Below are 17,590 nucleotides of genomic sequence, written 5' to 3' on the forward strand. Positions count from 1 at the left end.
ACGAAGGTGAGGCCGAGCGATCTTTTGTTTGAACGCTCGTCCGGATTGATTGTCGAGCGTTCGAATCCCATGGTCGAGGCCGAACGGCAGATTGCTTGAACGCTCGTTCACAGTGATTGTGGAGCGTTCGTATCCAAAGGTCGAGGACGAACGACTGAATGATTGGACGCTCGTACACGTGAGTTGTCGAGCGGTCGAGTAGCACGTGAGGTCGAGCGAGGACGAACGTCATTGCGTACGCGAGGCTGAGTTAGGGACGTTCCAGGACGAACGTCATTGGCGTACGAATCCACAGGCGGGGACAAACGTTAGAGAGATCGAGTGACCGAACGCAAAGAGGCCGAACAAGAGCATGGCCGAATGAAGTGACGAACGGCCTAAGCCGAACGGTCGAAACCAACACGCCGAACGTCATTGAGGACTAGTGTGTGAGCATCAGGTTTTAGTCGAATGGGCGAACGCTTGCGGACCCGAATGGACGAACGTTGTGGAGGCGGGTTGCCGAGCATCGGGGGACAGAGTGGATGAGCAGTGTTTGAGCGCTCGTTGAGATGGATTGAGGAGCGCTCGTTGAAGTGGATGGACGAGCGCTCGTTGAAATGGATGGACGAGCGCTCGTTGCAATGGATTGACGAGCGCTCGTTGAAGTGGATGGACGAGCGCTCGTTGAAATGAATTGACGAACGCTTGTCCACGTATTGATTGTCGAGCGTTCGGTTCCGAAAGTCGAGGTTGAACGTCCGGCTGTTTGGACGCTCGTACACATGAGTTGTTGAGCGGTCGAGTCGAGCGCAAGGGACTGAATGTCGATGCTGAGCGGAGAGACGAACGCTCCAGGCCGAACGTCAATGTCGTACGCAAGGCTGAGTTAGGGACGTTCCACGACGAACGTCATTGGCGTACGCGAGGCTGAGGTAGGGACGTTCGAGGACGAACGTCCTTGACTGGTTGAACGCTCGTCCACGGGCATTGTCGAGCGTTCATGTCCGAAGGGCGAGGATGAACGGTCTTTTGTTTGAACGCTCGTCCACGTTGAGTGTCGAGCGCGAGCGCTCGAAATCCGAAGGCGAGGACGAACGTTATTTATTCGAGTGGCCGAACGCTGAGGACTGAGTGGATGAACGTCGAGGATGGTTTGAACGTTCGTCCCATTGCTTATCGAGCGGTTTTCTGAACGCTCGTTTATATCGACTTGACGAGCGCTCGTCGCCGAAGGCGAGGCCGAGCGGTCTATTGTTTGAACGAATCCAATGGTCGAGGCCGAAAGGCCGATTGCTTGAACGCTCGTCCACAGTGACTGTTGGACGTTTGAGGACGAACGTCTTTGTCGCCGGATGGCTGATCATCAGCTGGGTCGAACGATCGTGACGCTCGAATGTCATAGCGCTCGTCACGAGGCCGAACGACCGACAGACGCTCGTACAGAGTGATTTTTCGAGCGCTCAAGTGGGATGTGAGGCCGACTGTTTGGACGCTCGTACATAGTGATTGTCGAGCGTCCTTGAAGCCGAAAGTCGAGGTCGGACGCTGGATTATTTGAGGAATAGAAGTTGGGTTGGATGACGTGGAGGCCAAACTGAATGACGCGTGGGTGGAGCGAGTCTTACGGAAGACGTGGAGAATGGGTCTGACAATGCGGCAGACCTGGAGGCGCCGAAAGGGATCGTCATTGATTTGGGAATTTAGGGTTTTCGGTGCTCAATCTCGATTCTGTTCCTTGGGGTTTCGATTCCTGTGTGAAGAGTACGCCATTTTGAAGGCGTGAAGATGGCGTTGACAGCGACGCAGTGATTTGAAAAAGCGGCGGCGCCATTGAGCTTTGGGTTGCGATTTGGGGAATTTAGGGTTCCCGTTGTGCTGCGATTTCTGGTGTAATTGGGAATTTGGGAAATTAGGAATTGTGGTTTTGTGCAATCCTGGTCAGAGTTTTTCTCGTTGGGGATTTGGGGTTCTTTCGTTCTTATTCTCGAATCTGTTTTTAGGGATTTCTGGTGTGCCTCTGTATCCTTAGTTCTAAGGAGACATGAACTGAAGTCTGGTGGATGAAGCACGACCCAGTGATCAGAACGTTAGTGACGGTAGTGGTGGTCTTCTTTGCGGACCAGGCTCATCACCAACTGTAAAGGATCGTTCCCGTTTTGGCGAATTAGGGTTGGTTTTGATTGCGCGTGCGAGTGCAGAGAGGCTGCTGGTGGTGGTGCGGTGGCATTGCTCTTCATTTATTGGACGCACTCATGGAAGATCTTTCATCCAGTAAGGACGATACCAGAAATGGAAGAGTGTTATTGAGTAGATAAGCAAGGAACGATGTCGTCAACCATAACGGCAAGAGAGATTCGATGTGCATTCACGATTTTATGGAAATGGATTCACCGTTGCACTTCGATGGGACAAAACGATACCAGTGTTTTTCGCTCCCAACAGAGATCTTTTACATTCCCAGATTTGATGATACCTCTGAATTAAGGTGTTCACCGGCGCGACTTCGCAGAGATGTTCGCGGTGGCGTTAATGGCTCGCGGAGGGAACTCTTGGTGACAATGCAGTGATTTGAGGGAGTAGCTCCTTCCGAAAAAGTGATTCATCGAGGCCGAGTGCTCCTCTTGCGGTTTTTGTGAGATGACACTCGACCCCACGGTGGGCGCCAAAATGTTTCGGTGTACATTTTCCTGTGTGTCTTTGTTGCTCCTGAATGTCTGGGATACTTGCATTTCTTCAATTGTTGTTCTTCATACTCGCCAAAGGAGGGGAAGGTACCTGCAAAGATACTCCGACGCTCAAGTCAGATATGAGTTATGGAGCTGAAGCTCAGAAGAAAGTAATTGGATACTGCTCTGAAATATTATTCAGGATCTCTAGAGCATAAAGAGAACGTACCTGGACTTTGGTCCTGTCGCTGCATTTATAAGCAAAATAAAAATAACCACCTTACCTAAAAATGTGGCTAGTGGCTTTGACAAATATCTTAACTGTCTAAAATATCTAAGATATTTATGTTATTACATAAATATCCTTACTACATAACAAATTTAAAGTTAGAACTTTTCAAGTTAAAAAATTAAATACTAAGTTTGGTTGACATCTATGCCGCCATTAATAAATGCATGAACATTTTGGGTTTGTATTATATATGTTAAAACTCCATTGAAAAACTTTTTTTTTTTGTGTACAGACCGTCCAAATTAGTATACACTTCTTTGTTTAACTAGAAAGTTATATAAAAATAAAGTACGAAACAAAACTATTAAGTAATCCTCAAATAAGAAAAAATATTTAAAACTTTATTCTAACGTACTATTGCATCTAATTTAGATACATTTTTTAACAAAAGACTACATTTAGTTAAAAATAGGTTAGAAGTAACAACTTGAGTTTTATTATATTTTTTAAAAAGTTACCAATTAATAAAATTATTAAATATTCGACGTGGTTGTATGGTGAAATATGAAAAATATATTTAAAATGTTATTTCATATGTGAAAATTATTATATATGAGTATAATATAAAAATATAAAAATACATATTTTATTTAATATATAAAAACTAAAAAAATATGAAATGCTTAATATATATTTTATTTAGTAACATAAGTATGATATAAAAATATTGATTTAAATATATATAAATGGTATTGCTTTTAAAAGTTAATTAAAGTTTTGTAGTGTGGCTAAATCCATCTTAACTCTGATCGTAATTCACTTGAGAGTGGTATATAGAGATTGAGACTTTTTTTTACCTCCATTTTAGGGACTTCTTAAAATAGACCTTTTCAAGAATAATTAAGACTGATCCATGGATCATGAATCAAGTTGACAACTTTATTCACATATGTAGAATAATTTATGTTGTCATACTCTTTAGTAAAGTTGTGACTCAAGTATGATGTAACTATAACTCTTAAGAAACATGAATGAAGAATGACAGATGTATTATCTTAAATTATACTTAATACACTTGTTATCTAAAAATAAAACATGCTTAGTTATGCATAAGTGATGACTTTGTTTGTATGATGTGCTATAAACATTTAATGTTTGAGCATGGTGTGTAAACCATGAAAGGATAAATGATTATTCTGAATTGATTTTAATTTTTTAAATCATATAATTTAAATTTACTCTATCTTACATTACCTATAATAACCGTGTATTTCACAATAGCTTATAATAACAATAACTCACCGGCAAGAGATGAATGTATTGAGTGTGTATAAGTCTCTATTATAAATGTAGATATAAATATATTATATAATAGTTTTCTCGAAATAATATTTTAGAAAATCTTATATATATACACAATATAATTATTTATCTATTATGGTGTGTGTTTACCTTAAAATAACCTATTTGGTGGCATTTATATGGTATAATTGGATCGTTATGATCTATTATGTAACAACTATAAACCATCTTAAACTCGTGCCCTAAGCAAACCATGAGTTTTTCTTTCTTCATAATCTTATTACACGCTCACGCTCTTCTAAACTGCGCGTCTGATGTTCATATATTTTGTATATTTTAATAAGTACAATGTGGTCGGCACTGAATATGACACATACCACCCATCACCACAAAAAAAGACTTTACTCTTATAACTTTTGTTTTTTGTTTTTACATACAGTAAGAACAATATAAATTATCAACCTTTTAAACAAAATTACTAAATCAGTCTTAACTTTTTCATAAGAGTATTACTATATAATATAAGAAAAAAATGTACATACAAATTTAAATTATATTTTTATTAAAAAATAATAATTACTCCCTCCCTTCAAATTTATTTGTAGTTTAATATTTTTGAATGCAAATAATGACAATAAACATAATGATAGTAAACGAATTTTAATAGATTTCGCCTAACATATCAAATTATATAAATCTACACAGATTTATCTAATACCATTATTCAGTTTTAAAAATAGTTTTTAAATAATTTTCTAACAATTTAAGCAAGTATGGATTATTTTGTTCAACAAAGGTCGTTCATATAGGCTGTTAGAAGTAGTAGGGGAAACTCTGTCTACATGTTTTTTTGCCTGTTTCTAATATAAGATATGTTCCACAAAAATGGCACAGTAACCAAGCCACGAAGAAGTTTATGTTCATGAAGCTACAGCACTTGAAGGCAACAGTTTCACAAAAATAGAAAATGTGAAAAGATGAAAACTATGTGCAAGATAAAAGAGAGTGGATAAAAGGGCTTAACCCATTTGAGTTTGTAATCTACCTTTATAATTCATTGTATGACCATGAGTTTTGTTATATAAAACGATCACATTTTATTTGGATTTAAATATGAATTTGAAAACGTAAAAAAAAAAAAATTTGAAAAAAGAAAAGGAAAGTAAAATAGTTTGAATTAAGAAAATGATATAGAAAGTAAAGAAAAAAATTTTAAAAATTTTAAATAATTTGATGGAGGTAATAAATAAAAAAGTTTAAATTGATAAAATCATAATAGTATAATTTTGTCCCTGTAGTTAGATTTAATTTAAAATAAAATTTAATTAACTTAAATCGAATTAAATTAAAATATGAGTGATTACTTTAAATAAAAAAGTTTTAATTGATGTAATTAATTGAATAAAAATATGATTGGTTGAAATTAATTTAAAATAAAATATAATTTATTAGTTTAAATAATAAATAATTTAAAATAAAATGTTTGTGAGTTGTTAGAAAATTATAATAATTAAAAAAGTAAAAAAAAATAGTTTAAGTAAATCGTTATATAATTAGAAGTTCTTTTTTAAAAAGGTTATGATAAAAATAAAATAATTTATTAATTATTTAATTTAGAAGATTTATTTATTATGAGAGATGAAATCATCTTTTAAAAGATTTATTTTATTTGAATATTTTATAAAAGTTAAAAAGGGTTTCCTAATTATTTAATTTAAAATATTTATTTTGTTTAACATTTTCTAAGAGATAATTTTTTTTAATAATTATTTAATTTAAAAAATATTTCATTTATAAGATTTTCTAAGAAATACGATTTAGTGAATATTATTTCAATTAAGAAAATATTAAACAAATTTTTTAAGAGATAACATGAATATAAATGGTGTATAAATTGAATAAGATTTTATGAATATAATATTATATTTATACTAATTTTTTATGAGTATAAATTGAATAAGATTTTATGAATATAAATTGATCACCTACAAATAAAAAAAAATTATCATCTTATTAAAAAAATTGAATGATTAAATCATATAGATGTTGCTATTGGGAAAGTGATGGAAAACGAGGTTGCTGACATAAAATGGTTGTGAAGGTCAACTTGTGAAATAATTCTAATGATGTAAGCGCAAGAAATTAATCACATGATGCATAATTATAGTTCAATAAAATCGTGCAGTGTTTGTTTAACATATTTGATGTTTCAATATGATTTTGGAATACCAAATTTAAACCTAATTTGCATATGATTTCAAAGAACAAACTATACCAAATCTAGTTCGGTCTTTCATACGATAGATAAGGAATAGTTTAGCATTATGAGGAAACAAAAAAACAAATTGAGAAGGAGAAGTAAAATTTATCAGTTAAGGTAAATAGTGATATCAAGTTCGAGTTATGAATATGTAATTTATATATATTTAAAGATAATTTTAATATTTATAATTATTTTATCCGACTCAGACAGCATTACATATCCATACAAGATAGCTGAATTCCAAAACTAGCCAAACAAAGTTACGACAAACTTAACCAATTTCCATCTAGCCAAAACAATAAAAAAAACACGTGTTAAAATATAAAGTGCAAATATTACAAAATATTCTTATAAAATTCCATCATTAACTTTATGATTAATTTATTAACATTATCACAACAATTTATCCACTAAAATGCACTAATTTCGTGAGATGAATAAAATGTATCAAATAATAGTATTGGAATCGTACTGATTCCAATAATCGAGAGCTGAATAGGAAGAAAAATACAAAGGCTTTTGTGCTAAAACGACAACCTATCCTATCCTTCTTCGACTTTTGAGAAACTTCTGCGATTGTCAATTTACATCCACACAAAGATGCCGATGCCTTGACGCGTGTCAATGCCTTGGTTTCTTGGAATTTAGGGCACAAAAATTAATCTCGGCGCATTTAATCATTCACGGTGGAGTAGGCCACTTGGTCAAATTTAGGTGCCAACCCTATGTCCATGAATACTAACACCGGCCCAAGTCTTGACTTAACCGTACCCAATTTGTGTAGGAAAATTAATTCAATTTACGTTCTCTTCATTCCAATTTGAGAGTCATAAAAAAACTGCGTATTTAAGCACGTAGGTGGTGACATGTTGATACTAACAAACAAAAAAGATAGACGTGATTAATTAGGTTAACAATTAAAGAGGAGACTGAGACACGACATCGATTTGAATAAACCTTAATCGGAGGGGACCATGTTTACATGGATGCAACTGCAAGTGGCACTTGACTTGCCAATTTTACATGATAAATGTTCTGTTCTATTCTAGGGTGGCATGAACTTGGTGAAGTGATGGTGAAGAGTGAAAGAAGAGACAAATAGCTGAAATATCGTCCATTGCAATGCCCCTCCTCTTGCGTTTCCATGCACGCATCGCACACTCCACCAAATGTTTCGCAGACTCTGTTCTGTCTGCTGTTGAACACACAATATCCACTGCTTCTTGATTCGAGATTACATCCCACACCTATAATAATATCACATCAATACCACATGCACAAACTATGTCACACATCTCTACAATGTTAAGTTCTTTCATTTTCATATTTTTTGTTTCAATCAGAATGAACATAGACAACAATTTTAAGGAAAAGAGTGTGCTGTATACCCCATCAGTGGCTAGTACAACAAACTGGTCTTTGCTGGTTATGTTCCTGTGTGTTACTTCAGGCACTGAAATAAGACCATACTCTTTGACGCAGTAGTCACCAAAAGCCCTTGACATGGCAAGTCCTGGTGACTCCTCGTCCGGTAACCACACCCTGTACACCCCAGGCTCGTCTTCCAAGCAGAAAACTCGTCCTTTGCACTCCACTATTCTCTCCGCTTCCTCTGCAACAGTTCCATGTAACCACATTTTTTAGTTTACACAAAAATTACTCATTCTAGACCAGTTACAATGATGCACGGAAACACACTTACGAGGTAAACTGGGCTTGAAATCTACTGTCAACTGAACTGCTACCAAATTTCCATCATCTGATGCTGTGGCTAACACGGCGCGAGAGTCACCAACGTTTGCAATGACAATTAATTCACCCTGCCCATCACAGATCAGGATAATGTTCTGTGAGTGAGGTCACTAGATTCATTGTGCAAATTGACTTGGCAGTTTATTGAGGGTGAAATTCTAATTCTAATTAAACAACGAAACCAAAATCATTTGAGTTGCTGTGTTTAAGCTTGGTTCGTTCTGACAAGCTTTTTGTATTATCTTTACCTGTCTAACAATGGACAGGGCAGTTGTTCCGCTGAAAAATGAATCTATCTTGCGATTCTGCTTTAGTTCTCGATCAATGGCAGCACAGGTCTTCAAGTAAGAGTGCTTCCATATGTTGAACCGGTGTTGCTTTTTCTCTGCCGTAATATCAACATCAACATCTGGATCAAGTGAAGTTTGGGAAAGTGTCTCCTGCCAGTTGCATAGCAAACATGGTGGCATTGACTCTCTTACTCTCTTGGCCACAAAGTGACCCCATGGCCCGTGCCCGTCAAAAATCCCGCAGAAAATCATGTCCTCTTGGCACCCAAATTCCTGTAACCAACATCGACAAAAATCTCGAATAGTAAATACCCATTAAGAAAAGAAAATACTGGTAACACAAGTAGGGAAATATTCGACACTGCTACATACTTCCCATACTACGCAGCAATCCTGATTGACTCCTTTCTTTCCTTTTTTGGAGAAAAGTGAGGCAAAGTTGTCTGAACCGTCAACATTAATGGTGCCGGAGCTATGCAACATGAAGTGATTTTTTTTGGCTTCCTTTGCCATTGCTTCCGCAGCTTCTCTTCCGTTGCATCCATCAGAACTCCCACTTCTCTTGGTTGCAAAGGACTTTGCCAACCTATTGAACGCAGATGAAAAATGCCCCATCAACACTGCAGTATGATTCCACCGCTGCACGCTGCTTACTTATGCCTCTTGTATTCCCTTGATGTATACAGTACAGAACTGGACAGTGAAAAATTATATCAATTAAGCATGACTCGCAGGTATGAAAATTTTCTAATAGTTCACGGGAAGGAACCGTTTCATTTTGTTTTATTAGTATTTTATTCTTTCCTTAATGATTACCAGAAGAGTGAAACAATTGTGTGTACTGTGATGGGGAATCCTGGGAGATGTTGTAATGGAACAAAAGACAATTTTCGAGTCCGAAGGAACAGGACTCAGGATTCATTCAGAAAAGGGCTAAATCCTTGAAGAGCTTAATGAAAAAAAACCATTCCTAGTCTGAATTCCAACGTTGCACGTGGAATTCTCTATGTGGAAGATGTCTGGAGAAATCAAGGACTACCAAAACTGGAGCCCAGCAAGTCTGAATCATGCAATGCGGCCAAGTTTGATTGAAGCTACAAGAAAAAAAATCTGATACGCCTATATAATTTTCCTTACTGGGCTCAAAAAATCAACAGCGTGGGCCATAGTTTCTGTTGGTTTCTTCTTCCGGTAAGGATACCAAAAGTAGGAGAAAACACAAAAGTCTGGATAACAGGATTCAACTGCTCAAGAGTCATTTGTTTATTCCTAACTGAATTGGGACCCCAAAAAGTATCATTTTTCGCCTTGCTTTTTTAGAGATTGGATGTTTCACCTCATGTAAAAGAAACCTATTTTATTGGTATGTCCAGAATAAAATAAGAGGTTGTGCATATAGAACCTGAGGAAAACTGAATTTTTTCATGAAGGATATCCCAAAAAGCTTATAGAAGCAGCAACTATTTTAGCAACCATTTTAACCTCCCAATCCACCCAAAAAGCCAGAAGAACATCATAAGAGAAAAACAAAAACAGATGGTTAAGTCCCTGATCCAATTGTGATGTCTCATTTTGTTTCATTTGATCTGAAATGGAGTGAAGAGAAGAAAACAAAGTGTTTGAAGAAGATTTAAAAAGAAAACATAAAAGTGGAATGGATACAAGACCTTGGAGTTTTTGTAGAGAGATTGAGGAAGAAGGAACTAGAGAGAGCGTAGGAGGAGTTGTTGTGGTCTGAAGAACAGGACGCAATTCCGACAAAGCCAGCTGAGACTTCGAGAAAGCAAAGGCGTAGAGGGCTCGGTGTCCATGTTTGCTTGTTTTTGTTTGGTTCTGTTTTCTTCAGTTCCCTTTTATCCACGGAGATCAAAACAAAGATAGTTTTTCTATGCATACAACACAACCATGTAGATTTGTATTTGGGCATGTACCACACTACATCAGACTAATAAAAATAAAACTATTTAAATCTATAATGAAAAAATCATCTCTACCCTGATCCTCTGTTGACTTTGGTTCCTTTCAAATTAAGCCTTGTTTCTTTTACAAAAACAAAAAAAGTTTTACTCTGACAATTTATGTGTAGAAACGAAATGGAGAAAAAACAACATTACCATTTACCAATTTTTTTTCCTCAGGAGTGTCGCAATAGAGGTTTATTATTTTGACCAAAATAATCTTCAGACCTCGTACTATTTATGAATTAGTATGAAAACGAGGATATGGTGTAGGAAAAAAAATGGTAGTAAATAAATTTCTAAAATGTTGATTTACCTGATTATTTATGTTATTAAGTTTGAGTATAATTTATTTAGGATATTATTGAGTTCCCATGTGCTTTTTCCACACATATAGGAATTGAGGAAGATGTATGTTTATATAACTAATGATAAGATTCCTAGTGTTTGATAGTGTGTGTTATTATATAGGAAATGAAATGAGGCAATAATAGGTAGATAAGATGGAGTTGTTGTCAGAAGGCATTTTGTGAGGAAATGAACTTTAATATGTCTTCTATATATCTCATATTTAAAGCGTTTCATATAGAAAAAAAAATAGTATGTGTATAATGGTATAATAATGTAAACAAGTATCACGAGGAAAAAAATATATTATTTTTTATTGATTAAAATTTATTATAAATTTAAATTTATGTTAGGTCGTTGGTCTTGTTTCCTAAATTTCCAATAACTTTATATATATGTTTTTAAAAAGTTAACAACAGATTGGTTCACATCAAAAGTCACAATGTGGTTTACATATAACGATTAGAAAGAACGCAAAATTACTTTTGCGAAGAACTGACGCACGTGAATGCAAATAAAAAATACTCTAGTAAAAATATAATTTTAACCCTCACATACAAATAGACATAGACATGACGGAAGCATATACTTATATAGACTTAAGTTATTTTAAAACCAAAATTTTTATTTATACAAAAATTTAAAAATGTCATCACATTTTAAAAAACTTTATTTTTCTTAAAACGATTTTAAAAGACCTTTAATAAATGAATTTGAGATTACTTTTATTAAGAATTATATTATATATCAGATATGATACATGAAATAAATATTTATGACATTATATAAATAATAAATTATAAATATTTAATGATAATATAAAATAATATCAAATATAATAAATGAAATATGTTTTAATAACAATTTTAAATTTAGAAAAGTTTTATAAAAAAGATGTTTAAATTCACATTTAACAGTTGTCATCTCTCGCTTGTGATTAGCATTTCCATTTAATTCATAAAATATAATTACAGAATGTGAATGTAAAACTATACTTTTTCTAAGACAAGGTAATGAATTTGTAAAATAAGAAACTGTAATTATTATAAACCTTGAGTTGTTTTAAGTATTATTAGAAAGAAATTTTAAGACTGTGATTTAGAATATTAAAACCATTTTATTGAAAATAATATAAAAAACACATTTGAAAAATCATAAAAATTATATATTCCTATATTTTAATGAAACATTTTACTCTTTGACACCATTCACCATTGTTCAACAATTTTTAGCAGCTTTCTCGTAATAAAATAGAATAGATGGGATGCTATTTGGATCATAGGAGTATTCTATACATCAGCCATTTCTCACAAAAATAGTTTAAAAACTCATGTTACTTGAACAAAATTTTATTTATCGCAATATATTATTAAGTTAAGATAGTTTGTAAATAGTAAATAACATTAAATATATTTTTAATCCTGAACTCTAACATAAAATTTTGTTTTTTAAAGTTTAAAAATAAATGGATATATATAGTTATTTTAACTTAAGTATTGTAATTTTTTTGACTTATAAAATATGTTTTTTAACAAATATTGAAATGAGAAATAAGTATAAAGTAAGGAAATATACATCCAGTAAGCATGAATCTTGGGTGGTGTGATTAGGTAGTTGTAATTAATTTTGATAATACCGGAGGAAATGTGAAAGGTTAGTGAGTTGTCAAGATTTGAAGGTCCACTCACACCTACATTCTACTGCCATTCTTGTCCTCTTCAGCCACACTATATACACTTCACTAAGAAAATTAAGTTCTTGTGAAGCTCAAAAAAACAAAGACTTAACTCAATAAAAGTTTAATAATACATGTTAGTTTTGTAAATGTGAGGTTAAATCTTAAATTGAATAAAATACACAATAATAGTAGTGTTGGGTAAAAGATTTATGGTCATGACTCATAAATAACTTACTAAATTTCTCATATATATCATAAGAATTCAAATTCGAGCATAAAGGTTGGTTTTTATTAATATTACAAATAGATAATTTAATCTCTCCCACTTTTTATCAAAATCATAATAGTAGTGACTCTATTTTTCTAATAGTTAATTAATGTCCAAATAAAAAAGAATTTTCTCATTCCAAAACTTATAATTATCTTCTTTTTAATTAGAAAATATCATAATGAATATCTGAAATATTTACAGATTGAGAAATTGTAAATTTTAAAATACATGTTTATTATTACAATTTGAAAATATAACAAATATCATGTTTTACCCATATAAATATACATTAATGAATTAACGAATATAGTAATGTATAACGAAATGATAAAACTATTATGTTTTATCGATGCAAACATGTTTGAATGAGTGAATCTGTTTATATAAAACTTTTCTATTAACTAAAGTTTTACTCAATTGAACACATATAATCAAATGATAAAACTGTTATGTTTTATCGATGCAAACATATCTTAATGAGTGAATATAGTTACATAAAATTTGTTTGTGAACTAATGTCTTACTCAATTAGTCTCATATAAACATGTCTTATGGAGTGAATCTAATGACATAAAAATATGTGGCTAAAGTCTTATTCAATTAAACTAATATAACCAAATGATAAAATTATTATGTTTTACCGATGCAAACATGTCTTAATGGATAGATTATAGACATGAAACTTGACTCTAGAATAAGTCTTACTTAATTATTCTCATATAACCAAATGATAAAACTATTATGTCATATCGATGCAAACATGTTTTAATTAATAAATTTAGTGATATATTGATTGTGGGATATACTCATATAACCAAATAATAAAAGTATTACACTATGTTTCTTTTATCAATTGTAGGTAATTTAAGAAATATAATATAATATTTTATCATAATTAATCATATAAATGTAAGAAAATTGTAGTGGATAAAAATTCATCACATTCCATATAATTAATGTGTATAAGGTTATTATAAATATCAATCAATGACTACCTTCTATTATTAAAATTATATCTACTTTCAAAACATTTCAAATATTTAAAATAAACATTTGCGTCAACATTATTTATATTACAATCAAAATAAATAATATATATATATATATATATATATATATATATATATATATATAAATTAAATATAGTGTTATAACTTATATTTGAATTGTCACGTGTCACATTACATGTTAAGTTATGTCATGCCTCGTGATGTATATAGTATCATGTGACAATAATTATGTGTTCATGCAATCCCAAATATAATATCAGTGTCTTATGACAATGTCTTATATTCAATTTAATTTTATATTAGAAAATTTGAATTAATTTAATTTTTTTTAATAAAACAATTTTGTCACTCTCTAAAATGATACCAAATTAATAATTAAGCTTAATTACAACAATGTATATATCAAAATATTTCTTTTTAATTTTTTATATATCAACTTGATACCTAAGTGTTGAAATTAATGTTATTTTATACATTTTAATTTCAATAAAAAAATCCATATTATAAACTTATAACAAATAACAATTCAAATTTAAACATAGATATTTATGGCAATAACTTGTTATAAATGAAACATATTTATTCACGTGTGAAGTAAAATTGTTCTTACGAGAATGAATTATAATACATGGAATTATATAAAAATTCATCCAACTAATATTTTACCTGATGTGATAATAAACAAAAATATTAAAAAAAAGTAAAAATTATCAAATGAGTGTCGTAGAAATGATTTGATATACCATCTAATGAAATTGTACAAAGGAAAAAGAATATATAATTAATAGTATGATAAGAATGAAAATATTAAAGATATAAAAGACTTGTTAAATATCAAATCGTCAAATTGTTAAAAAATAATCAAAATTATTTACATTGTGCAAAATTATTTGAATGAAAAAAAAACTAAGAATAAAAGACAATAAAGAATATAATAAGTTATTTTTCACGTTACTTAATCAATTAAAGGCTTATGCAATTAAAAATTAAAAATTTAGAGTAAAACATTTACATGTAAAAAGAATAATAAATAAAAATATTAAAAATGATAGAAATAATCAAACACATTACCTATGAATTATTTAACTTAATAAAATTGAGAACATTCATTTAAACATAAACACAAAAAGAAGTATAATTAAGATTCTAATAAAAGAAAAATATCTTAAAAATCTTGTTTATATAAAACAAAAGAACAAGAAAAAGAAAAAGATATACAATAGAAGAAACAAAAATTACAAAACTAAAGACAAAAAGACAAATATATATATATATATATATATATATATATATATATATATATAAGTTATTTAATAAATTATATATTTTAATAATTTAATAAAAAATAAAAATAAGGATAGAAATAAGTATATGAAGATAAAAATAAAAATATGTGTGTTTCTATCTCCATCGCATATTCAATTTAAAAAATTAAATATTCTTCCTACCTACGACAAATCAAATTCAAATAATACTCATATAGAAAGTATTGGTCATTCCGCTTCCAGACTCGTAACTTATTAATACTAAATTTTTCCAACCTACCTTTCAAAAATCTTACCATACCTTATTTTATTGGGAGGTTGTTATTGATGATGTTCCCATGTTTAGTATCTCACCAAGCATGATTGATGAACATATCAACAGAAAGCAAAGCCAAGACTTAACTCGTATTTTGGTGGGCCCTGGTCCATGGAAATGTATGTATGGTCATTCATTCATATGGGTCATGGCCTCCCTGTCGGTAGCATGCATTAATTATGTTCCACGAGCTTCACACGCTCTATATATAGGTTTTGTAAGTTTTGGACATGCTTCAATTAATACATTTTTTTTTCTTAATATTTGATGAGTTTATTTTATGTGATTTGTTAAATCTCTTTTACTTTTAAATTAATTTTTATTTTGTTTAGAAAGAATTAATATAGTTTTTTCTGTTAAAGTAATGTTGATACTCTTTAAAAGGTAACAATATGTCAGTATTTCTGAGCTCTTGTAATCTTTTACTCATTGTATCTTGAGTGATTCTTCCTACACCTCACTGCCTTCATCCTGCACCCCCAATTTTACTTTTTTACCCTTCATTAATACCGCACTTCGAAGTGCGTTTTAATTAATTTTTTCCTAACCGCACTTCGAAGTGCGTTTCCTATTTTAATTAATTGTTTCTTTCTTAACCGCACTTCGAAGTGCGTTTCCTATCTATTTAATTGTTTCCTAACCGCACTTCGTAGTGCGTTTCCTATTTTAATTAATTGTTTCTTAACCGCACTTCGAAGTGCGTTTTAATTAATTTAAATCCAAAATAATATTTAACATTACATATAATAATTATTATTTAATTCAATAAACAATTTAATAATTATTTCAATTTTATAAAAAATTAAAAAACTTAAATAAAATTAAATACATAATAAATAATATATTAAGAAAATAATAATATGTTGAAAAATAACAAATTCAACAAAATTTAACAAACAAATAAATTATTCAAAATATATTAAAACAAAACATTTTATTTAACAACTAACATAAAAAATTAAATTTATTATACTAACCTAATAAAAATAAAACCTAATAAAATAAATATATACTAACCTAATAAAAAAATTAAAAAACTAAATCCTAAAAATCTAACGCACTTCGAAGTGCGGTTTGTCTCAGCCTGCCGCAGATCGAAATGCGGTGGTGGGTTTTTGCTTTTCGCAGATCGAACTGCGGTTTCTTTTTGGAGGTGCAGGAGGAAGTTGCCGCAGTTCAAAATGCGGTTTCTCTGTGAAGGGTATTATTGGAATTAAAATATGTTTTGGAGGTGCAGGAAGGATAACGTGAGATGCAGGGAGAATCACTCTTGTATCTTCTCAATTATTTTCGTAGATAAACATAGAATCAGTTACAGGTTATCAACTTTTACATTGTGTAAGTACTAATTCAAATGAAAAAATTATATTGACTCTTTTAAATAGAATAGAAACTAAATAAAAAAGAAATCTGAAAAATCATATCTAAATATTAAGAAGAAAAACTACTAAATGATTTGTAAATGAAGTTGGTTACTGTCATAAAGACAGTAACCCCTTTCTGTTTTCAGTTAGTTAGCTTTAATGTTTGTTAGGTTTTACAGTTTTTCCATTGTTGTTCAGGCAAGAGCTCTATAAATAGAGCTCTCTCCTTCTTGTATGTTAAGAATAAGAGATATACAATTACATTCAATCAATATCAGAACAGTTTTTCAAGATTACAGATAATGAGAAAAGGCTAGGTTTTTCTTACCTGTTTTGGCACGCTCTCCATCTTTGTCTTCTTCACCATCGTCAACCGCTGCCTCCGAAGCCATCATCTTGCACCGACAGCACCCGAGGTTGAAGGAGCTTCCAGAACGCTCCGTTCTCTCTCTTCCTGTGCGAATATCACGCAGCTCTGCTTGCGTGGCTTTTCTTTTCAGTATTAAGCCTTTGCGGGTGCTTTTCCAAAATGGGCTGGGCCGCACAATTCATTGCACAGTGCTGGGCCAACTTTAATATGGTATCAGAGCAGGTCTAGTACCTGCTCTGCTGCCTTGCACCTCCGACTCTATTCTTGGTATCTTCTTGGGCTGTTTCTGTTTTTCTTTATGGAAGACCCCACCAACCCATCTAGCCCCTATTATCTGCACCCAGGTGAGAACCCGGGTCTCACTCTCATCACACAAACTTTGAACGAGAGTAATTACTCTTCATGGAGCAGAAGTATGAGGAGAGCCTTGCTCTCCAAGAATAAAACCAAGTTTGTTGATGGGTCCATAAAGAAACCCCAGCAAACTGATGCACTGTTTGATGCATGGGAAAGATGTAATGTG

General features: G+C 32.0%; 1 protein-coding gene across 1 annotated transcript; it reads right to left on the reverse strand.

Moving 5' to 3' along the window:
* Positions 1 to 7,375: 7,375 nt before the first annotated feature.
* Positions 7,376 to 10,381, reverse strand: LOC124820659 (putative protein phosphatase 2C 34). The gene is made up of 6 exons (XM_047292400.2): positions 10,155 to 10,381; positions 8,860 to 9,180; positions 8,446 to 8,760; positions 8,148 to 8,265; positions 7,834 to 8,057; positions 7,376 to 7,692 (listed from the first exon to the last, which is right to left on the reverse strand). The coding sequence occupies exons 2-6, from the start codon at positions 9,100 to 9,102 to the stop codon at positions 7,486 to 7,488; spliced, it is 1,107 nt and encodes a 368-aa protein (XP_047148356.2). The 5' UTR covers positions 9,103 to 9,180; positions 10,155 to 10,381; the 3' UTR covers positions 7,376 to 7,485.
* Positions 10,382 to 17,590: the final 7,209 nt, after the last annotated feature.

The sequence above is a fragment of the Vigna umbellata genome, chromosome 8, assembly GCF_029865625.1.
Source record: "Vigna umbellata cultivar VRB3 chromosome 8, Vumbellata_1.0, whole genome shotgun sequence".
Taxonomy (NCBI): domain Eukaryota; kingdom Viridiplantae; phylum Streptophyta; class Magnoliopsida; order Fabales; family Fabaceae; genus Vigna; species Vigna umbellata.